Source organism: Pholis gunnellus (assembly GCF_910591455.1).
Source record: "Pholis gunnellus genome assembly, chromosome: 7".
Classification (NCBI taxonomy): Eukaryota; Metazoa; Chordata; class Actinopteri; order Perciformes; family Pholidae; genus Pholis; species Pholis gunnellus.
The window spans coordinates 7,346,616-7,371,613 of record NC_136533.1 but is presented as its reverse complement, the minus strand read 5'-3'; the positions used below and the strand labels follow the sequence as shown (position 1 = coordinate 7,371,613).

Genomic DNA, 24,998 nt, shown 5'->3' with positions numbered 1-24,998 from the left:
GATTTGTGCTCTGAGGAGCTGGTGAGATTCCTTCTCTCTACTGCCTTCTCCTTGATGGTAGCGCCACTAGATCAGATAATCATTGAGAAATTCAATCTCTAGCTCCGTAGTCTTGCAAGAGATGCAATTTAATCTTTTTACAAATGTTTAATTAATCTTTCTCTTTGACCTCTGTACTCCTTTGCGTTGCTCTCATTGATGCATCCAGTGATTTAGGAGTCATCAGAGGACACTTGGAAGGAGGCTACAGCTCCACAACCCATTCCAAACACACAGTGCACAATATCCCAGTCAGATGGTTTTGAAAGCACTGGAGAGGTCAAAGAGTCAAAGTTCCTCTGTAGGTGACAGTAACACATACGTTACTCAGCAGATGTTTTACACAGCCAGTCTCTTCAGGCTCTGTGAGGTTAGTGATACTGGTCATTTGTCTGGAATGTTGCTCCTTTGAAACCAGGTTCACACAGCCTGGATCCATACTATGGATCATGGTCCCAGCTGGCTATTGGAGGGAAACTAAAAACATTTTCAACATTAAGAATGTTGCAAACTCACCAGAGGAAAGGGAATATTCTTAGCAACTTATCAGGTGAACACAAATCAATGTCAGGTGCTTAGTTACAAAAAACATTATTCAATATGATGGAAAGTCTAGTGATTTCAATTAATGTTTTAAAGGTGTTAAAAACAGCGCTAACAGTGCTAACAGCGACAGAGCTAACAGTGTTTCCCTGGGGAACTTTTCAAAGTCAGTCCTAAAGATGACGGTTTTGTCCTTACTCAACAAAAAGAATGCTGCTGAGTAACTTTGCGCTCAAGTCCGCCACAAGTGGTTGGAAGCTATTATAACAGTCTTTGTATATATATATAAAACTGAATGAGTGACTGAAATGTTCAGGTTTTAGAAAATTGAAAAAACAATGGATGTGTCGATTCACAAAAAGGTAAGCTTACCAGATCTCTGTAGCCCGCTCCCCATCTACGCTTGAGGCCAGCGGCTAGAGGCTACATTAACTGCTGCTAGCATAACACAACTGAATCTGGTCATGTGTGTGGGTAATGTAGGCGCCAGAGTTTGTCAAGGAAGAAGATCGCATGGAATTAAAAAGATGATATCTCTGGTTGTGCTGCATTGTGTCCATTGTGAGTCCAACAATGCAAGGCTAAATAAGTGGCGCGCTCATTTAAATGCACTGGGGCTGATGCTATCTGGGCCTCTCTTCCCTTGTTGATCCACCATGTTCGCTGAGGAAAGTCCCTCTGGAGTTCAAAGACTCAAAGAAGCAGGAGCCTTTTTTTTCACATTCATAGTGTCTGCTGTGTGGGAATTTAGCATTGCGCCCTGTGATGATGTATTGAAATGATGGCTAGTGGTATGAAACAGGATCCTGCTGAGCCATAAGGTGCAGATAGAGGTTTTGTGGGGGCAGTGCAGTCAGAGACGGCAGGCTGCATCCTGAAAATAGAGGCGAGATCTCAGTTCTCCACACACAGACACACACTCCGGAGGAGAGGAGAGAGTGAGTCAGCTGTCCGACGGAGAGAATGAAAGATTAACGATGAATCAATCAGAGGTAGGGACTGTTGGAATGGTTAAGCAGAGCTGAAGGACACCCGCGGTCTGAAACCCACGCCTCAACATTGCGAGTGGAGGATGATGCTCTTGTTGCTAAGGAATACCTGTTACCTTGGTGATAACGAGACATGTTTAAGGATGAGTCATCAAGTTTGAACTCCAGAGCGGTCAACTGTTCCGTGCGGCTTCTCGGCGGTCGGAGACGTGTCAGCCACGCGCCGTGGTTTTCTTTGTCATTAGCAGCAGGGTACATCATTGATGTCATTTTTTTGTTTAAATTAATAAAAAGACACGGGAGGATATAGAACACTGCAATTCATATTATTTTTGTCTGGTCTATAAAATTCAGAGAAAAGAAAAAATAGAAAAATAAATTATTAAATTGCAGAGGAAAGTGTTCAAGATGCATTTTATTCTTTTCATAAAAAAATGCTTGAATGAATAATGTATTTTTGCAGCTATTTATTGCACAACTGCATGTATTTTGGCCCGGTGGTACTAGAACGAACAACACTGACACATCATAGCAAAGTGCTCATTACTCATCACTTTCATGTCTTTTCACTGATGTTTTCAAGAAAATACATATTTTACTTGAATTTTTTCACGCTTGGTAGATATGTGTCATTAAATGGGACGAACACAGTGAGACCCAGATTCCCCACAAGCGAACACAAATAAATGAGCATATGTGGAATTTTATTAACTGGTTCAGTTACGGATGGAGGAGTCGCCACACAAGCAGAAAAAAAAACAAGCCAAAATTCAACAACAAAAACACGTACGGACTGGAATTCTCAAAAGAAACTGTGTGTTGACAACATAAAAGGCTGATTATACTCTGTCTCGACCAACATCATCATTTCAAAATAATCATGTCCAGTGAATTATTTCCTCACAGCTCCAGCTTCCATACCTTTAAAACAACACTGGGAGTTGTCTCTCTATGCAGATTCATGGACCTCAAACCTATTAATGCATTGAAAGACCCAGTGTCAAAGTGATAGGATTCAGCATGAGAATAGCATATGAACTATTTTTTTTAAATACAATTATAGAGATATATCTAAAATGGGGCATCACTTAGTAAGTGAGTGTGTGGGTTAAAGGTTCAGACAGGAGCAGTCTGGCTGTGTTGTATCGCACCGTATATGTTTATAGTTAATAATCATCGGACATTATTTATTATATTTACTATAAAAGCTCACAGCTGATGTTATTTTTCATCAATAATAATAATAATAATAATAATAATAATTGTGTAATATGGAGAATCTGTTATATTTCTGATGCGGTTATCGTACTGTGAAACCTTGTCTGAACCTTAAACTTCATTGTCATGATGACAGTGGGCTCTGGTAATGGTGGACACTGACATGTATTTATATCAAAATGAATGCTTGTTTTGAGGGTAAATCTAGAAGTTGTTTTACCTTGACACTGTTGATATTTTCGGTGCTGCCCTGTCAAGTCAGCTATTTACAGCAGCAGAGCCGTACAGACAGTTAAACAGTGTGGTATGATGAGGAATTTACGAGGAAAAATTGCTTTTCGATTTGTAAAGGATCCACTCGGATCGCCTTTATTTTTCAATACTGTCCACAAACCTCAGTTCAAAGTAGCATATCCACAGTGGCCATGATGAGCTTGTGCAGATGACAGAACTGGTTTTCAGGTGTGAAATATGGAGCTTGGACATTCTCCTCTTGTGATTAGCAACATGTCAAACCTTTCAAGTTGGCTTAGTGCAACACAAAATCTGAACTAATCCCGCCACGAGCCATTCTATGTGTGAACTGTCTTCTTTAGCGGTTCTTATGTGTGATCATTTTCAGATAAAGCGCGCTGGATCTGTAAAAACGTGCCGGGCTGTTGAAAATGTAACACTGGCGCTACAAATGCCATCGCCGGGGCGTGAGAGTGGAAAAGGCTGACACTGAAAACGGGTAGCGTGTGCGTTCAGATCTGTCCACACACTTACGCTTGGGTTAAGGTGTAAGAAGCAGCCTGGACATGTCCAGACACATGACAACATGTTGAAGGATGGAAGGCACATTCTGCAGCCATTTACTTCCCAAGTTATAGGCTGAGAGACTCCCGTCTCAACCTGTACCTCCACACCAGCGCTGCCAGTCAAAGCAGTGTTTCACCAATGTAGTTTGTGCATGAAAAAAACAACTGTAATGCCCTATTTTAAACATGCATTACTGCAGGAGTGGACAACAAACACACTTCTACATGTAAACATAGAGATACTTTAACTGTACACACAGGACATTCTCGACGGTTCATGCTTCTCTCCCTCTGCCTGGAGGCAAGGTGATCACAAACGTGCACAAACACACACTTGTCAAGCCCAAGTACTCAAGTGTTGATGCCGATCGCCTCTTCCATTATACCCACCTCCAGTCAGTGCTGGGTGCATTTTGTCCTACGAGTGAACACGTGGCTGGCAAAACGACAGTGATCATTTGTCGTAGAGTTGTGGTCGTAAAACCTTTATGGTACCGTGGCACACAAATAATGTTGCATGGCTATTTACCAGCCGCGACAGCGTCGCTGGAATTTCTTTTCCCGCCGTGTGAGTCTGTGAGGGAGTGATCACGGCGAAATGTGGCCCTGGAGACACCTGCTGTATCATGAACCGCCACAGAAGCGCGTTTTGAGTGCTTTGCCAGGTGTTTCTGCACACTGTTGAAACTCATTTTAGAATCACCAGTTTGAAATACTGGTTGTGCTGGTTTGGTTTACGATAGTTGTATTTGCACTGAAAGAGAATCATAGCAATCATTTGTTCTTGTGGAGGATAATAAAGAAGGACACTGTGTTACGGATGTGAAGCCCTCTGTACAGTTCAGCGGTGTAGTTCTGGTCGAGCAGGATGTCTGTCGACACACAAACAGGAGCAGAAAAAAAACACACCATCATCTTAATTTCTAATTACACAAATGTCGCACAGTGTGTTTGAAGGTAATGACCTTAGTGCATTGTTGTGCTTTGGTGTTCAAAGGTGAGCTTGTTGTCAGGGTCCTGTTTGTTGCTGCTTGTGCTTTCCACTTGCTCAGCACTAATGACTTCTCCACCTGTTTTTCAGAATAATTTAAGGTGGAGTGTGTTGAGGCTGAAACTGGTGGAGGAAGCGCAAGGCCGCTGCTGTGTTTACTTCTTTCTGCGCAGGCGCATCATAAAGTAACTCGATCCGGTCCAAATTCAAAACAGTATTTAATTAAACAATGACGACTGTAAACTGATGATGACAATTATAATCTATAATACACTATCGATAGTATGCATCTCGAGAGCAGAGACCACGTGCAACTCCCCTCACAGGCCCGACCAAGTCGGATCCTGCAAAGCGAACTACCATGGCCTGGCGCACGTCCTCGCAAACAGTCCTTTTATGTCCTTTGATGGTCGGAAAGTGTCCGAAATCTGTCTTAAAACACAAAGGCCGTCTTCTGGGGTCAGTGATTGGCTTCCAATCGCTCTGACGCCTCCTTCATCGATCCACTGCTCATCTCAATGGCTAGACCCCTTGTGACATCACCTCTGACATCACCTCTGACCTGGGACCGCATGGTCTTACCCAGGAGTGCTCTCTGTTTTATGGCCGTCTGCTTCCCTTCAGTTGTCTCCGGTTCTCCTCCTCCTTCCTTGGCCATTTGTCCAGCACCTCTGTGTCCCCTTTGATGTCTCTGCCTCATGGCTCAGAACCCACATACCTATGTGACTGTACTTTGGTTCAACACTTCCAATGATTATGTTAAAAGACTCCTACAAGTAAACTTATTGCAAACATATTATATCTTCTATAAGTAAACATCCTGTAAACCTATATTACATTCCATAAGTAAATATATTGTGACTCTTAACATAATTTACATTCTCATCATTGTGACAATTTCATTCACCACTAGGGGTGCTATAAATTCTACTAAATAATGCTTTTAATTCTTAAATTCTCCACAAGTGATGTACGTTAGGTCTCAGTGTGGATCGATGAAAAAAACGTACACCCACATACGAGGCAAATCTAGCTTTGTTTTGTATGTTCTCCTCCCTGATTGTGTCCATGCTGTTATTTGTTTTCCTCCTGTCTCTCACTCTCTCTCTCTCCTTTCTTTGTTTTTTTTTCTTCGTCTGCTGCCTGTGTTTTTTCAAAGCTCTCTCTGTGTACTGTATTTCTCTCTTTATCTGTTTCTTTTTGTCTCTTACCAGTCTATCTGTTTCATTTTGTCCGTCTGTCTTATTCTGCCCGCATCTTTTTCTGTCTGTCTCTCTGTCTCTTGGGTTGTTGGATTCGTCTGATTACGCTTCTCTCTATATCTGACCCGATCCCATTTCTTTCTCTTTCTTGTTTCTCTTCATCTCAACCTTTTTTTCTTTGTGTTTTTCCGACTCTTCACCCACTCGATCCGTCTTTATTCTGCCACCGTCCGTCCTCTGCCTGTCTGTCTTTCAGGCTGTGGCGTCTTTGCTATCTTAATGTTGTTTTTTGCTGCTTGGCTCCGGTCCAGAAAGTTATGGGAGGCTAAGTGTTTGTACAGCCAATGGCAAGATGAGCCTTATAAATGCGCTGAGCTTATAGACGTGATGTATGACACCCTACGTGACTGCTTTGGTAAAGAAGCAACATCCTGCTGCAAGGACACATGCCCTCTACTGCATGTGTGTGTGTCAGTTGTAAAACAACAATGAAATCTCAATGCCAAGTTATCTGCTGTCATTTGCTGCTGCATTGGAAGAAGGAACCATTGCCGATGTATGTGTGTGTGTGTGTGTGTGTGTGTGCTGGCCTTGCCGCCACGTTAACGCTTTGTGTCCTGGATTTTTTTTTCCCCTCCCTTCCTCTCTCTGCAGTTGCCATGGCAATGCACCAAGAGGCTCCATCATGTGTCTGAGCCTGTGACCGCAATTTTTTACAACAGCCCACAAGCACTGGCTTTGTGTGTTTATATTTTTTGTCGTCCTAATTTAGCATTTGATCATGTTGCCCGTGCCCTGAGGTGACGCTGAATAGGGAGTGTTTGTCGAGCTTGTTTGTCTAAATTAAAGTCGTTGAGATGACGATGAGATGTTTTCTTAAGGTCAAGATTCGGTTGAATCATGATAAGGAAATGTATTGACATTTATTTAATTTAATGGAAAATGTCCCCAATGTGGATGAATGTCAGAGCTACATTCTCACATCCAAAGCATCATATTGTTTAACAGAAGTCCACATATTACAGCGTTGTAATGTGGACACCTTTGTTGGATGGCATTAGTACATCCACACTGTGGGTGCTGCAGGTGCAGCATACAGTGGTGTAGTTTAATGTCCAGCAGGGGCTCCCACATTGTTTTGCTTGTGAACCTTTGAAATTGAATATCTTGAGGTTGTATATGTCGGATATAAGATCAACCAAAGAGCAATTTTTCTGCTTTAGGAGGTAAAGTCATCCAGTGGTGTGCAAGTAAAAAAGCAAAGGACAGAGGAACATCTGAAAAAATAAGTAGACTTTTGCATAGCGTGAAGGACTCTCCTGACCACTCATATTGAGCTTGCGACCCCTTGGGGTGTCCCGTCCTTCAGGTTGGGAATCCCCGCTCTAAAGGATCCATTAGCAGTAATGAACAATGGGCTAATTAGATAAAAATAGATTACATGCGTGAAATTGTTAAGGAATTTCAGGTTGTATTTAACATGACCCATCTGAACAGCGTTATAGTTTGCAGTGTCCTGATACAATATAGCACAGAGGCAGGTTTGGTGGGATCCACGTTCCCAAAACCTCCACAAATAGCCACGTGTGCCACGGTAGCTTCCTGAAGCAAAGCGCAGAGCCCCCCTGGCTGATCAATCATTGTGCTGGACAAATGCTAAAAAAGTAGCCAGGCCTGGAGAAAGAGTCAGCCTGGGCTCTGCAGCCTATTTTATGTTGTCTCTCTCACGGGCTCAGTTCCATTTTACACAAGGAAAAGGAAGTGGAACAAGGCTGTTAACCGAGGGGACTGACCGGGAAGACGAACCATGTCTGATCAAGTCTTATCCATCAGTTGCTCCATTCTTATATTTATTATTATGTCAATGTCATTAACCATGTCATGCATTTTAACGATGCCTGCTACATTGTGGCAATACACTTTTCCAGGATTGAAAAAGAAAATCAGTCTGATTTTGGATAGTATCCATTGTTTTGTGTTGATTCATGCCTAAGGTGTTGGGTGGGTGTTGATCGGTTCAACCTGACTGTCTGTGACCTACAGACAAAACCAGCCAGTCGGCCAACTGCAGTTATGATGATGAAGTATTGTCGTTTATGGTCACTCCAGTTGATTACATCATAATAAATATCTCTTATTGAGACATCTTGGCTTGTAATCCTCATCTCTAATGAAAACAATCAAAGCATTAGATCTTAAAATTTTGAAAAAAAAATGTAAGATACAATTTTGAAATAGCTAAAAACCCAATATAACAATGCATGCTTTTTTTATCACCTGGTTTTGAAAGCTTCAGATAATGAATTGATATAAAGATGATCCTGTGGTTGTATTATCACAGTAGTGATGCTGTCTGCATCAATGATGCCCAGCCATGGTCATGGAGAAGACCTCTTGTGTTGTGCTCTATTGTCAGTCTCAAAGTTTACTTCAGGGAATGTAGGAATTACACACACACACACACACACACACACACACAAGTTTATATAAGCATGTTCTGCAAGTAGGCTCGGCCTTCCACTTGCAGAAAATGCTTGAATAAATACCAGTTAGCTGGGTTTTATTGGCGTTTTGACTAGAACCTGTTTTATATTGTATATCATTCACTTTTCATGATTTCACTGCATTGCAGTCAAAAAAGGTTCCTGTTGTTGTGATGTTCTTTGTCTTCTTGGACTTTCTGTATATTTAATATGACTTTCTGTAGCGGCCGCCTCCATTCTTTATTCCATTCAGCAACATTCAGCAACACTGAGTATTGATGGTCATGCCACCTGTCGTTCTTTTTTTATTTATTCCAAACACAGACATACAAAACGTCATAGACATACAAAACACACTTCCTGCGCCTTTTCTTTCTCTGCATGAAAGACCCGTCTGACACATTGTGTTCAGAGCAGCAAATGTAAAAGCTTCCGTGAACTCAGTACTGGATGAATCACTGTGAACGATGCCAGTCGGCAAAAAGTTATTATTCAGATATTAGTCATCTGCACTTAAAGCTCAGTCTATAGTTGCACTGGCTGTGAGTCACAGCAGGAAATACTAAAAAAAACAACAACAACGTTGAAGCTGGGAGGTGTGTTTCCAGTAAAAAGTGACCTGAGGCTACCTAACTGTCATCCCACTGTTGTGTTTACAGGCCTGAGACCCAGCAGAAAGCCCCGGTGAGTGCCCCTCCTCCCCCGCCGCCCCCTCCGCCTCCCCCTGAGCCGGCAGGGCCCCCGGAGCCGGAGGAGGAGATCCTGGGCTCCGACGATGAGGAGCAGGAGGACCCCGCGGACTACTGCAAAGGTCAGAGCGACAAACGAGCAGACGGGCAGACCGACACCTATACTCATCTGTCCCGGCTCACCATAACTGTCTTACATGAGCTCAACACTGTCTCACACTGTCTCCTCTCTCTGCTCATATCCCTAATTCTTTTCCTCATTTCTCCCTTCACCCCGATGGGATTTGCAGCAGCGTCGTTGTAGCCATCAGTGTGAAATGCTCTCGGTAGTTGTGACTCCGCGGCTGTTTTGTTGTTGCCAGAAAGGAGTGGCAGTCTAGAGTCCTGCAGTGGTTTAGGATGCCAGAGGCTGCGCTTGTTGGCTAAGAGGTTCATTGTTTTCACACAGCTCTGCACACTTTGAAAACGCTACACCCATTCTGTCAACACAGAAAGTTACACCTCACTTATCATTCGATATCTGCAGCCGTAAATTTGAACTTGCTGTTATCATTCTAAATATACCATGGTGTCTTTTAATCATATGATATAGTACATCATGACGTTTTGGATGAAAAAAGTATGACTTCTTTTCACTGGCTCTTAACAAGTTAAAAAAGCCCCTCATGTGTTAGCTCCTATATTATTTCTTTATGGACATTTTAAGACATTTTGAAACCAAGTTGTAACCCTCTGAGGAGAACTATAGTATATTCTATATTCTATTAGGAGCTGTAGCAATAGTATTCGTTGTAGTGTTCTTTGTACATATTTTGGACTGCCTACCCTTCTTGTGTCTGTGCTTCTTTACTTAAAATTACTCAATTCACCAAGTTTGTGTTCAATAAAATACACCTACAACAAATGAAACCCTGGCAAGCTAGCCTTCTCTCTGTGCCAGCTGGTAGTGTCATCGCAGCAACAACAAAGAGGATTTTGATGTCTCATTGAGGTAAACATATTCAGCTCCAGGTTGAAGCACTGCAAACAATTACTGAATTATTTTTTGTTCAAACGCCCCCCCTCCTTTTTGTACACAAGCCTGAAATTGACAGACACAAAATAAAATGTTCTTTGATTAACGTCACAATCCCGGTCTCTTCTGAAAGGCAACTTTTTGGAGTTTATTATCATGAAGTCGGAATTACCGTAAGTTATATGGAACCAAATGTACTGATGCACATAAACGGTTAAGATGTATGTTCTTGGTCTTACCTATACTGTTCTGTTTTGTATGCACTCCTGTTTCTCAAAGTGGGTCACACAGATAAAACCACGAGGCTTTGTGGTTTCAAACCATTTTTCATTTGTTACATTTTAAGTTGAGTTGAAACGGATGCCTAACAGATTAATAAAAGCTACACTGTGTGGCCTACACCTTATCTATATTCTGTGTTCATGTTTCTGACACAGGTGAGGGGCACAATATGTACAAAAAAGGCAGCATGTCAACGTTTACGACGCATTACATTCTTACCTGGATGGGGGCGCAAATTCCTGCAGGGTCTGACCTGCTACAAATGTGTAGTGCTGTATTATTTATATCTATTGAGGACAATTCATATTTGCTCAATACTAAATAATGCAATATTTTCATTATTGATTATGAGTTTGTAGAGAAATGAAAGATACCCATCCTAATTTCACAGCGTCCAAGGTGACATCTTCAAATGTTCTTTTTTTGTGAGTCAAACCGTCCAAAACCAGAAAACAACCAGCTTGCCATCATAGAAGACGAAATTCAACAAATCTTCAATTTTTTTGTGGCTGGAACCAGCAAATATTGGACCAGCATTTCACTTGAGAAACTACTTAACTGATGAATTGATTGTTAAAGTAGTTGCTGCTGTATAGCGAGAACAAATGCCAGTTTGCCAGAGGAGTGCTACATCAAAACACGGGTATCAAGAAAAGGTGCTCCTTGGATCCAATCATGAGACCAAATAAGAGAAAAGTTAGATGTGTACTTAGCTTTGAGATCAATAAGTCGTAACCAAAATACACCAAGGCACACTGCTTTGCAAAAACGAAAAAGCCTTGGATGAGCGGGTTTAGTGCCTACGCGTTTTAACTCAGTCTTCAGCTGATATGGTGTCAGCTGCCAGGCAATCGCAATCAGAGTAGCCAGATAATTGACACAGGTGCAGTCAAGCAGATATAGGTGTGTACAAAATTAGGTCAATTCTAACGAGGCATCAATTTCAAGTCCATCGTAAATAATCAATAACATTGGATATTCACAAACATTCATACGTTGTTGATTTATTACCTTTTTTTGAAGTAATCGTTTCAGCATTTATGTTCACAGCTATTTTTTGTTTAAATGTTTGTGCTATTCTTTCCCCCCCCACTTCTTCTTTTTCTTTTAATTAATCCACAACGCCTCTCCCCCGTCTCATTTTCTGCCTTGTTTGACGTCCCTCCCTCTCTGCTGCTGTCGCTCCACTTCTTACTCACTGATGGATTTCGTGTCATTGCCTGGTTATCTCCAACAGTCGCCTGTAACCTTCATCCTCTCTCTCTCTTTATCCCTCTCAGGAGGGTACCATCCGGTGAAGATCGGGGATTTGTTCAACGGGAGGTACCATGTGATCAGGAAGTTGGGGTGGGGCCACTTCTCCACCGTATGGCTATGCTGGGACATACAGTAAGACACACACACACACACACACACACACTCACACCACAAACATGTCATGACCCAGAAAAAGCCCTTAACACACCCCGTCACACACACACAGACACATGCACACAGAGGCTCTTCTTCCAGTCCTTCGCTTCACCTTGCTGTCTTTCTCACACACACATGCTCGTCACACACACCACGCATACACCTGCAACCAACTCCAATTTACGCTGGCACCAAAGCCATCCATTTGCACTATAATGTTGTTGCTGTGCTCTCGTGGCAACCAGGGTGTCTGGATGACGGTATCACCAACCCAGTGTCACCTTTCACACACACACACACACACACACACACACATTTAATCATGTCACTGGTTTTAATTACTCTGATGGTGGTCATAAACCAGTGAGGGGGAGTTGGGTTACTTAACGCACGCTTCACAGTCAGTCACAGTCCTTGACAAAAGGTCATATTCAGTATTTCAGTATTAAGACTTGGGTTGTCCACTTTCCTACCTCCTTACATGCATTATTTTACAACGTTACTGTTTTGGCTCAACCTCGCCCCTTCTCATAGCATCCCTGTCGGCCACAGGAGGCAGCTGCTCAGTACCAGTTATAGACCACGGTGAACATAGTGGAGCATTTAGCAGATTTGCAGGAATATGTAATTTAAAAAATGATTTGTGTATATGGTCTTTTATATTTCTCTTGTAAATCTCTTTAGATATATCTATATATTTTGTAATATACAGTACAGTAGGTAGTACTGAGACTGGCAGGCTGATGAAATAATAAATCTGCAAAGACTGGGTGGTGATGGGGAGGTGGAAGCTCGCACGTAATGGAGAGGGAGTCATATTTAAAAAGAGACAGCAGCAAGATGATAGGCTAAAAATGGAGGTGTGATGCTGTGCTATTGGATGGGCAAGACCAGCTGATGAGACATCACGACTGACAGCCTCAAACTGTTGCAGCAAGGAAGTTATGAGTAAGCATGTGTGAGAGAGAGAGAGAGAGTGAATGACCGGATATATTAGAAATAAACCACAGACCTAAACATGCACAAGACTAGTCTTCCTGACTGTTAAGCTAGAGCTTCATTTGGTGAATAAAGCATTGAGTATTAATGTTGAAATGCCACATTTACATTTCCAGTGGCAGTGTGGGCAGTGTGAACGATAGCAAATGTGTAATAAATGCATGGTGAGGGACATCAGTCACAGATATTGATGCACATGTTAATCCACATTACTGGCTTTAACACCCCATTAGGAATAACATGACTGCATGTATCTGTGTTTGTCATTACAGAGTGAAGAACTTTGTGGCGATGAAGGTGGTGAAGAGCGCCCAGCATTACACAGAGACGGCCCTGGATGAGATCAAGCTGCTGCGATGTGTGAGAATCTGATTAGTTTGAAGTGTTTGGGAATGTTATTCTTTTCATCGTTTTTGGTTTTGTTCCATTGTTTGTTCCTTTTTGCGTTTAGTGTTTCCTACTTCTTCTTATCATCCTTTTCTTCTCCTTTTCTCCATCCTCTTTCATCCTCCTAATATGCCTCCCTCTTTCCTCCCTCCTCACACCTTGCATCTCCCCCACTGTGTTTCTCTGTGAACAAGAAACACTAAAGATACACTGGTCATTTATCTTGCATGGTGGGTGCAGAGGACAGTCGTCTTAGAATCAATTTTTCAGCATCTGCATCTCCCACGTCCATCTCCCTTGTCCTCTTCCTTTCCTGCTCTCTTTTCCTCTCCCTTTCCAATTCTCCTTCAGTCCTCCCATTCCCTCTTTCTTTCCTTTTTTCTTCTGTCTTTCCTGTTTTGGTGTCCTTCTTCTTTCATTTTTCTTTCTTTCTTTATCCTACTTCCTCTTCTGTTCCTTCCTCCTGTCATGTTCGCTTCATCTCTTTGTCTTCTTTTGCTCCAGGTGAGAGAGAGCGACCCCGGCGACCCCAACAAGGACATGGTGGTTCAGCTGATAGATGATTTCAAGATCTCTGGAGTCAACGGCATACGTATCCTGACCAGAGGAGTGTGTGTGTGTTAGTGTGTGTGTTAGTATGTGTGTGTGATTGACAGAGACATGATAATGTGACTCCTTGACTCTCCGCCCCAGATGTGTGTATGGTGTTTGAAGTGCTAGGTCACCACCTGCTGAAGTGGATTATTAAATCCAACTACCAAGGTCTGCCGCTGCCATGTGTCAAGAGCATTATCAAACAGGTAAGGACACACACACACACACACACAAACCAGATCTATTTATAGAAAATATATCAGACAACGCTGACTGTGTTTTCACAAAGATTGACATTACATGGATTTCTTTGGGAGAGTGCATTACAGGTCAAACAAGGGGACTTTTTTTTATTAAAGGTGCATCATATGAGATTGGAAGCATTTTAAGTGCTTCTAAACATGGCTTGTAGCTAACGGTGCTAACAGCGCTAACAGTACAAACTATGGCAAACGTGGTGACCAGAGCTAACAGTGTTTCCCTGAGAGGGAACCGGAGGATGGGTGCTACGCTTCCTCGGATGTCATTATCAGCTGTAATCGCCATATAAAAGCAGGGCAGAGAGGCGGCGGCCGTGTGGAAGACAGTTGGACGCGCTCACATGCATGAACATGGCCTAGCTATTTTAACAAAAAATGATAAATAATACGGTGAGATCTAACCATTGCAGGTACAGTAATAGTCATCTTTGTCTTGTCGAATAATCCTGCAAATAGATATAGTTAAAATAAAAATTTTCAACATTGAGTTCATAAATCTAACATTTAAAAACATGGTGGAGTTGTTTTGCATTTATTGACAAATTGTCAACTCATGCTGTTTGGGTTACGTTTGTGTTTGGAGCTTTTCTCCAATCAGCAAATGCATGATATCAGGCTTTTCACTGTGCTCATTGTGATAAGTGATTAGCTTTAACAATCTTTAGATAGGACTTAGGCATGCCGCACCTAAAACTCAGCAGTAGTCTTCTAATTCTGTAAAGCAGAGGTACTTTAGACTTACAGTATTTCTATCTAGAATTCCTCGGGGGGGGGGGGGGGGGGGGGTGAAGAAAACGTAACTTATTCACGGACTATAAAAGACTGACTTGATGAAGAAGTCTAATATATAAAGAGCAAAAGACTGACTCACACAGCAAAATTCACACCCAATACTTAGGCCTGATAATAATAATAATACGCAGGCTATTGTGCACTTCACACTTCAGTGCCACTGCCATCCGAAGACGCAGTGCTTTCAGGCATTTCCCCTTCAGCCACCTGATGAGCATGTGAAGTTGTTGAGCCGTTTCAGCCGCTGCCAGCCTCCCGCCTCTTGAAAGCGAGGCTGAAGATGAGTAAAAATTAAATGAGACTGTTCCCCGCTTCAATCTCGAAAGCCTCTGGACAGAAACAAATGAGAGAATCAGTGAAACAAAAACATCAACAGCCTCTCCTCTCTGCCCTCAGAGAATGACAAGCATTAGAAGAATGGTTAATTTGGCTCTGGGAAAGAGAGAAGGAATCAAAGGGAGGGAGATAGAGACGGACTGCATTTTTTTTAGAGTGTATAAATGCCTCAACAAGAAGTGTGATTATGTTGTTCAGCAATAAAATCTGTGTTTGTGTGAATGTGTTTGTAGGTCCTGCAGGGTCTGGACTACCTCCACACTAAATGTAAAATCATCCACACGGACATCAAGCCAGAGAACATCCTGATGTGTGTAGATGACGCCTTTGTTAGGCGTATGGCCATGGAGGCGACCGAATGGCAGAAAGCTGGAGCCCCCCCACCGTCTGGATCAGCAGGTATGATCACCACACTATGTTTATTTTAAGGGGAATAGCGCAACATTTTGGGAAGTTTGATTTCTTGGTGGAAGTTTATGATGAGAAGAGGCTAGACAGGCTACCTGTTTCCCCTTGTCTCCATTCTTTATGCTTCATATGTTGTGTACAGACATGAGAGACATCGATCTTCTTCCCTAACTCTCTTCACGAAAGCCAGTAAAGATATTTCCCGAAACTATTTCTTGGTGTTGCAATTTACATATGTTTTTTCCCAAAACTTTGCTACGAAGTTAGCATTTATTTTACTTGGTAAATAAAAATGTTAAGAAAAAAACAAAACAGCAAACCTAAACTCTTTAGAGTAACCTCTAACTTTAGCAGTAGCATAGCTCCACAGATACCCAGCATGCAGTGAAGTTTGTTTGTTTAGTGTTTTTATTCATGCAAGATGTGTAGCTTTGTCATAGAAATTTCTTTTTTTGGTAAAACGTAGTCTCACATAGCCAGACCCATCTCCACAGCGCTGGGTCAGCACGAAATTACATTATCATTCTTGTATCGCTGGAAAAACATCTTGTTTGTATTTCTTTTAACCGATCACAATAGTCATGGGCAGCACTTAGAACAGGATGCAGCGACGGCGTGCTTGCAAAATAGATAACAGAAGGAGAGAAGAATGCTGTCTGGAATAGGACGCTTAAATCCACAGTCTACATCAGGGACTCAGTCTAGGTAAAGGGGGAAGCTGACAGTACATGTAGGAGGTTAATTGCTCATATTCCTGATTCGAAATTGGTATCTGTAGTCAATGCAAATAGATCATGAATAATCAAAGATATAATAAATCTTCTTTTGTTTGATGTGTTTAATGAATGAAAAAACGTCCATGTTTAATATCGTAGCGCTCAGTAAAGAAAAAGGATTCACGGAGAAGCCTTTTGTGCCTTCCCAGATTCTTGCTTTTTCATCTCCCTTCACCAAGTTCCTCTACTGAAAAAATCAAGTTCTTAACAAAACAGTCTCGACATACTCGACATGAACCCTGTCCTCCCGGTGAACCCCGACTTGAGCTGTCAATTGCTTGCATCAGCGGATGGAGTCTCTTTGAGCCTTAGGGTGACCAATTATACTGCTTACATTTCTACACAAATGAAGGCAGGCGCACAACCGTCAACTGTCTGAACAGAAGCGCTCGGTGGTGGTGTTGCTCGAATCAAATGTTTTATGTCATTAACATAAGTGCAGATGTGTTTTTTTAGCAAAATGTCTTTTATTTCTGCTTGTGTCATTTGACATTTGTGATGTGTTTCAGAAAAGATTGAAGGTATGGAGGATTATTGCACTTGCTGAGCTGCTAAGCTGGAAACCCTCAGTAGATGACACTAAAATCTGTTGATTCCTAAAGTGAATTTGTGTACCACTTTGTCATTTGAGCGTGCATATTGAGACACCACTTATGCAAAATGTGAAAGATTGATCATATTAAATTTGTAAATATGTTTGAAAATGTTACTACTACATATTAGCTACATTCTCCGGCATGAGAAGAATGAACCATTAATATTATGGATCTGGGACAAGCGAATAAGCCTGTGGGAGTGTGAACAATCTTTCTCTTCATTTGTTTGCAATTCTCTCACTTCACCTACAGATTCTGTATGTATCGGCTCTATAAAGGGAAGATGTACAAAACCTAACAATGTCTTTTCCAGGCGGGTGGAATACTGAACGCGGAGCGAACTCGGTTGTGTTACGGATTAATGTTGGTGAAACTTTAAAGCCTCTGATTGTTGTTGTTTTTCTTTATGTCTGTCAGTTAGCACAGCCCCCCAGCTCAAACCGGTGAGTATAACAGATGTGAGTATGAACTGAGAGGATTGCACACACACACAAACATAAACACACACACACACAAAACCTAAAGTAAGGAGCAGCAATTCACACCGTTTGGTGGGATTTTCGTGAGTGGCACAAGGACGGTGCTGAGTGCACCACAATATTTGTAGGCAAAATGTCTTCTTAGCTTTTTTAATTGGTTAGTAGTTCCAAAGCTCCGACTGCTCTCAATTAGCGAATATGTTTGTTTAATGAATACCCAATAAATGGGATCACAGCAATTAATACTGTAATTTTTTGCTATAAAATTAGATATTTGTTTCATTGCATTTCCCCATCAGAAGAACCTTAATTATAACATGCTGTCGTGTGAAAACCATGCATCTCTAAAACATCAATTTATCTGAAATCTTCAGAGGACAAAAAAAAAATCAACGATCATACTTAAAGTTCAGAAAACTCTTTGTTGTTATTATTAAGAGTTAATCACTCCAAACCTCACAATTGTTAAAAACATTAAAAAAATGAAAAACTATAACCAAACTTTGTTTTCGCTTTGGCAGAACATTGTGTGTTCATGTACATGATGTCCCGGTCACTCAGAGTAGCTGATTGAGAACAGAGGTTTTCAAAAGAGGTTTTCTCACCACTTGAACCCTCGGTTTTGCTTAAATTCTTTTTTTTAAATGCACTGATATTTATTATCAATGTACAGTCAAATTGTTTGTGGACATGACTTACAAATCACAACTCACAATTCCAATAAATATCCAAACGTTGTATTCCTTGAATACCTTGTATTCATTGATGTCTTTGCCTCTCTCCTCCCTCTCCCTCTCCTGTGATTTATTATTTTTGTCCCAGGTGGGAAAGATCTCCAAGAACAAGAAGAAGAAGCTGAAGAAGAAACAGAAGCGGCAGGCAGAGCTGCTGGAGAGGCGGATGCTGGAGATCGAAGCCCTGGAGAGGGAGGCGGAGAAGAAGGAGGAGAGAGCCAACGACGGGGGAGAGAAAGGGGAAAATGACAGCAACCGGTCTTCACCCCTGCAGCCGCCGCCGCCGTCGCATCTGGGCCCCAGCATGGCTCTGGGAGAGAGCGACGAGGATGATGACGACGAGGAGGATGGGGAAGATGAGGAGGAGGAGGAGGGAGGAGAGAGGGACAGGGACAGGGACAGGGAGAGAGAGAGGGACAGGGACAGGGAGAGGGAGCGGGAGAGGCCCATCAGGTTGACTAATCATACATGTGAGTCATATCAAGTTTTCCCCTTGTTAATTCCTGTTGTTAAATATCTCATTATTAAAATCTGATATCAGGAATAGATGCCGTCCATCTTTAATATGATGAATACAGGAAGATGCATGTGATTGGATGATTGATAAATATGTATAAATATGTATTTCTTGTGGTTTATTGGTTAATGCTGGACCAAATGTTATGTTTACATTAATACTGAGTGTATGCTTAAGCTCTATCAAAAGTGCTCCGTGCATAACATGACAACAATGTTACATCTATTGTCTGCATGAGCATTACAGAGCATTACTAAATATTGAGATAATAATGGCTTAATCAGCTTTCAAAAAGCTCATCTTGGTTGAATCCTATCTTTGATTCTTGTCTCCTTGTAGGAATCTTAAGTGTATTCTATTTTGCATTAAAGTCACCAGTTAGTTATTTTTAGTTTTATATACACTATGGCAGTTGTGATTAAGTCAGTAAAATGCAGTGGGCGACATGTTTAGGTTAGGTTGCTCGGTTTACTGTATTCAGGTTGCCAACAACTAGAATGGAGATTTTTTCTGAAGCAAAGATCTGCATGAGTGAGTGTGTGAGTGTGTGTACAGTAGGTACGTTTGTGCAGTCTGTCTGTGAATGAATAGGAGGTGGAGTGGCTCCAAACGCTCGGCCCACGCTGGTCCCACTGAGTATGGGAGGCTGTGCTGATTCACAAAAAAAGAAAACCTTGTCTTTCTTCGTCTCCCTCCTCCACCTTCTGTCTCTTCACCATCTGTTTCTTTTATTCTCCTTTTCTCTCGTTTGCCTCCGTCTCTCCAATCTCTTTTCATGCTTTTTTACTCACTGCCTACACCGTCTTTGATTGCGTTTGTATCTCCTTTCCACCCACTTCCTCTCTGAACCGTTTTTCTTCCGCTCTCTCCGTGTTAGGCGCAGCGCCTCCCCAGGAGCAGAGCGAGACACCCCACATCTCGGATGATGACCCCGATGATGATGATGATGATGATGAGGAGGAGGAGGAGGAGGAGGAGGAGGAGGAGGAGGTGCCCACGCCTACCGCTGAAAAAGATGGACCCAGTCCCCCCAGTACAGATGAAGGAAATGTAGATCCAACACAAGCAGAGGTAGAGGACAAGGAGGGGGAGCAGGAGCAGGAGGAGGAGGGACTAAAAGATGCAGAGGATAAGGAAGAGGCAGAGGAGAAGGTAGAGGAGGAGGAGGAGGAGGAGGAGGAAGAAGAAGAAGAAGAAGAAGAAGAAGAAGAAGAAGAAGAGGAGGAGGAAGAGGAGAAAGACACTGAAAGAGAGGACAATGAGACAGAGGAGCCAAAGAGTGAGGGCAAAACAGAGCAGGAGGCAGTGGTAGAGGAAGTGGAGTCAAAGGAGCAGGATGGGGAGGATGAGGAGGATGAGGAGGACGAGGAGGAGGAGGATGATGAGGAAGACGACGACGACGACACGACCACGGCGGAACTCCTCACAGACACCACCTCCCCCCCGGTCAAACCCCACAACAACAAAAGCAATTCGGCCAAAACCAACGGTCACATTCTGTTGGGATCTGAGGGACTGAAACCGAAGCCCGGCAATCCTCCGCCTCCATCGCCCACCCCCTCTACTCTCCTCTGCCCCCTGGTGGAGTCCGAGCTCAGCTACACGGACAGGGACCACTCTCTCAGCTCCGGCTACGAGATGTACAACGGCGACCTGGTCGAGCCGGGGCTGACCAACGGTGGCAGTAACCGCCATACGGCCATCATGCCTCTCTTCCCCGAGCTGCCCCTGGATCCTCTGCCAGGAAACCCCATTTCTGTTGGCACGGCAGACATCGGAGCAGGCCCGTCACCCAACAGCCCCGCCGCTGACCGCAGTCGCACTGTGTCGTCCTCGAGCACGGGAGACACACCCAAAGGTAAGACCTTTGGGTTACTGTATATCCACTTATTTTTATTATTTTTACACATAATTACTGAGACAGAAGTGTTCAATATGCAGGTGAAAATACCAGACACGGTGTAAGTTCCTTGATTGTTATGGGTGACGTCCAATAGTACAAAGCCAAAAGGATTTTTCCATTGGATTTTGGATTATTGCAGAAAATAAGTTCTGTGGCAATAATCGTTTATGATGCTTTGAGGTTTAGTTCAGATAGATAATCATCACAAATGAACACCACTTTTATGATTTTTGCAGGTTAAATGAAATTGCCAGAAGTACAAAGCTAACATTGGGCTAAAAGCGAACTACACCACCATGAATTTAGAGGCGGACTAGTGTTGACATGATGACGTTTGGTTGTCTCATTTAGTCATTTGTTAGCAAGTGACTTTTTTAAGATACTTAAAAGCTTCAAAATTCATCAAGTGTAGGATATTTTTTTCATTTCTTTGGACAACAGTTAAACTACCGTATCCTCAGCTTGTGTTAACCACAGACCTTATTTCAGGCATCTAACCAAAAACCCATTCAAAACACTTATTGACTTTGAGAGGAGGGACTCATTCCTGCAGCACTCTATTGACTCCAATGTTGACTGAGATCAGAAAAGGAGCATTGCTTTATTCCCCACATTTTTGACACCAAAAATATATTTTACAGCAACACGTTCAGCAAAGTCCACTCTCTCAAAAAGTCTCAGTATAAAGCCAGAGTTTGAGTGTTGCCTCTCAGCTTAATCTCTCTATTAAATGAACTGCCTGAGCCAGGAGTCACTTAACTACAGTTGGTGGATTCTTAACTGACATGACATGACATGCATGCATGCATGTATGTTTCAATTTATGTGAAACTACTGCCACACACTACATCTCACAAAAGGTTTTAAAGCAGCTTAACAAGGTATTGTTGATACAATAACGCAGACACTTGGTCACAGAAACACACAGACCCACACACACAAACAACTCGGCTCCCTCTAGTAGCTCCTAGCAGTGCTTATAGGGCTTAGACCTCAGCTGTTTTATCCTCATTCAAGTCCTTCCACTAAAACAAAGATATACAATATTGAATTAAAAATGAAACTGTAGAAAGATACTAACAATGATGAAATTACTCATACTAAGGGTTGAATGTAAATAATTTCTTTAAAGATTACACAAATAATTGGTTCGTTAATATATTTTACATAATTTATTCATGTGATTATTTAAATGCTTAATGTTGTAGCTGCCTGGGAAGATAATCCAGTTGCTTATTATTACGTTTTAGTGTCCACATATCTACCTCTGGGTATTATTAATGACTCACCAACACATTACTCATCCACCCACAGCGGCCATTTTATTATCGTTAACTCCGGCTCTAACTTTCATGCTCTAAGGTCACTTCTACGATCACATCTCTGGAGCTTAATAAGGATTTTAAACCAAAATGTGTGCACAAGTGCAAACAGCACAAAGCCAGTGAAACAACCCTGGTCTATGATAAATGTCTGTTAGTACAGTACAGTGTGTAAACTCTCCTCATCTCTACGTACTGTATGTGTTAACGCTGTTCTTTGCCCTCCCAGTCAGGGCCAGAGCTGCAGATCTCCTGATCAACCCACTCGACCCGCGCAACTCCGAGTCTATTCGAGTTAAAATCGCTGATCTTGGAAATGCCTGCTGGGTGGTAAGACACAGTATACATTATTTGATTGGAAAATATTCTTTTGAGTTTGAAGTCTTTTTACATGCAGCAGCACAGGGTTAAATGGTCATCGACATTCAAACTGCACTAAATCCAGTAGAACATATAGATTGATGCAGGGATGATGCATTTTTTTTTTTAAGCATCACACTGGTTCCCTCGACAAGAAGCCAATGAGATTTTTCCGTTGAATTTTGGATTATTGCAGAAAATAAACTCCAAACACAAGTTCTAACACAATTTTTAAGATTTTTGAAGCGTGAAAACATTCGGCAGAAGTAAAAAGCTAACGTTAGGCTATAAACGAACTACACCACGGTCGTATGAGTGAGTATCCACAAGAGGCCGTAAAGGCGAGCTGGTCGATGTGGTGATGTTTAGTCGTCTTATTTAGCCACTTGTTAGTAACCGCCAGTTTTAAAGTTCATGAGAGGGGTATTTACCTATTTTATATCGCAGAACAAAACATTCAAATCATTAAGCCTCAATCACAGACCTTATATTCAGGCTTTAGTTAGAAAAAATGCTAACTAATTAACAAACTAATAGGACTCGCTCCTGCAGCACTCTCTTTGTTTCTGGTAGTTTGTGATTGAGGTTTTGCATAAACCTTTTTATTTGGTGTTGTCAGAGGATCTGGTTTACCGTCTCTCTGGAGTTTCTCTGGTGAGTTATTAACCAATAGAATTGCAATCCAAAACGTACGCACAAACTGGAATCACAGCTCCCTTTAATTTTCCTCTAAACATTTTGATTAACTACAGACTGGCAAAAAACATCCAGGGGGGAAATGAGGGCTATATATGGCAAAATGAGTGGTGACATCATTCATTTAATTTTAATTTCATCCAGATTAATTTAAGTAATAAGGTGGGTGCCATAGGTTAACAAGACACTAGGGGGCGAATAGAGCCATTGTTGGTAATGCTTTTTCTCCTCTCCTCTCCTCCCCTCTCCTCTCCTCTCCTCTCCTCTCCTCTCCTCTCCTCTCCTCTCCTCTCCTCGCATGGATACAGCACAAGCACTTTACAGAGGACATCCAGACGAGACAGTACCGTTCCATTGAAGTCCTGATAGGAGCTGGTTACAGCACCCCTGCAGACATCTGGAGTACTGCCTGCATGGTGAGGACACAAACATATACACTGTACAAACCACACATGTATACTAATTTTTAAATCACACACACATACATACATACAGTATATAAAGTATACTGTATTTGGTCCCTTGCAGGCTTTTGAGCTTGCTACTGGAGATTACTTGTTTGAGCCCCACTCTGGAGAGGACTACTCCCGTGATGAGGGTGAGTATTTAGATCTTTATGACGTACACACAAAAAATGTAATTTCCAAAAATAGAAACAGGAAACTTTTCATGTGAAAGTATTCCACAGGGGAATCATGGCTGAATATTGTATCTCAGGACTGTAAACTTCCTCGACAATATGTTCTAGATATTGACTTGAAGATGAAAAACAGCTTCTGGTGAGGGAAGACAGTAATGCACAGTAATGCAAAAGCAAAGTGGCTTAAATGTCTTATGAACTGTTCTAATTTTAAAAAATGTAATCAGTTGAATGTGTTTTCATATGAATATTAGTGTCTGTGCATTATTTAACTTCAATTGAATTTACAGAATACCTCCATTGTTCAGATGCATTGCTGCTCTTAACACGCAGCGATGCAGTCACAGCTTCAAATGCACTTCACTTTTAGTTAGGGTTGTAACGCTATACCACACTATTCAAATTAAAGGTTATCACACCGTGTACATTTGCTTATCTATGATGTTGACAAAACTGACATAAGTGAGAGGATGTGTGAGTTTAAGGTACAGACAGGAGCAGTCCTGCACCTTCAGCATGCGTTAATAATCATAGAAGATTATTTAAAAAACCCGCAGCAGATGATATTTTTCATTTAGTAGTTAATCTAACATGCTATAGTGCTGCAAACATGCAAACTATCATGCTTCAGTCATATAAATTGTAATAGTTTATAATAATTTATTTTTTCTCATTCCTTTAAAGATCATAATATTATAATAATAATAAAAATAATAAGCTTGTAATACCATATACAACGAAACTGCGATATTTCCCGAGACTGTTATCATACCGTGAAAATCTCACACCGTTACAACCCTACTTTTATTAATTACGTTTGGAAAAACACTTGCAGTGCAGACACTGAGTACAGATTTTCCTCTTAAACACCAGTATTTGACATTGTTGATTGTACAGTATGCAGAGTTTTAAGCATGTTTAATAAGCATGCCATCTATACAAAAGAGGGGCTATTGTTTCTAACTATGCATCTGAGCAATGGACACAAACTGTGATGGATCAAAGTTGTATTGTAAATTGATCAGATAATGGCCACAGTGAGCTTAGTTCAAACTATAGCCATCCCTCTCCCCAAATCCCCCTATCCACTGTCAACTGTGTAAATCCTGTCCTTTTACTCTGCTGCCATGCCTCCACTCATCTTCACCCTACTGCAGCTCACACAACTCCTGTCATTGTGCTTAATGTCTAGACCTTTGCAGCATAAACACATCCGTTTCCAAGAAACTGTAAAACGGTGACAGTTAGTAACTGAAGCATGAGAGCAACATTAGCCAGTTACTGTATCCTGTGAGTATATGTGCATCTATATCTGGGTCACATGTTACTCTATCAAGCAATACAGCCCCTCTATTTGCACCTCTGTCTCTTCATCTCCCTGTGGTCATTGACCAGCTCATTGTGTTATTGTTCTTATTGCATGTGACACAGACTTAACCTCATTTTGCATGTTTTGCACAGGCAATAAGCTAGCGTCGGTTTTATCATCCCGTACTGACTCACACCTTCTGGACTCCATCCATTGAGGCCAAACT

General features: G+C 41.8%; 1 protein-coding gene across 1 annotated transcript in view; it reads left to right on the top strand.

Moving 5' to 3' along the window:
* Positions 1 to 24,998, top strand: part of srpk2 (SRSF protein kinase 2) — a 63,199-nt gene that overhangs the window by 32,109 nt on the left and 6,092 nt on the right. The window contains exons 3-14 of the mRNA XM_079162738.1: positions 8,925 to 9,076; positions 11,532 to 11,640; positions 12,936 to 13,023; positions 13,555 to 13,642; positions 13,744 to 13,850; positions 15,266 to 15,431; positions 17,230 to 17,270; positions 18,114 to 18,495; positions 19,420 to 20,400; positions 21,997 to 22,097; positions 23,132 to 23,239; positions 23,352 to 23,421. Coding sequence (XP_079018864.1) covers positions 8,925 to 9,076; positions 11,532 to 11,640; positions 12,936 to 13,023; positions 13,555 to 13,642; positions 13,744 to 13,850; positions 15,266 to 15,431; positions 17,230 to 17,270; positions 18,114 to 18,495; positions 19,420 to 20,400; positions 21,997 to 22,097; positions 23,132 to 23,239; positions 23,352 to 23,421 — 2,393 coding nt within the window. The remainder of the gene's footprint in view (positions 1 to 8,924; positions 9,077 to 11,531; positions 11,641 to 12,935; positions 13,024 to 13,554; positions 13,643 to 13,743; positions 13,851 to 15,265; positions 15,432 to 17,229; positions 17,271 to 18,113; positions 18,496 to 19,419; positions 20,401 to 21,996; positions 22,098 to 23,131; positions 23,240 to 23,351; positions 23,422 to 24,998) is intronic.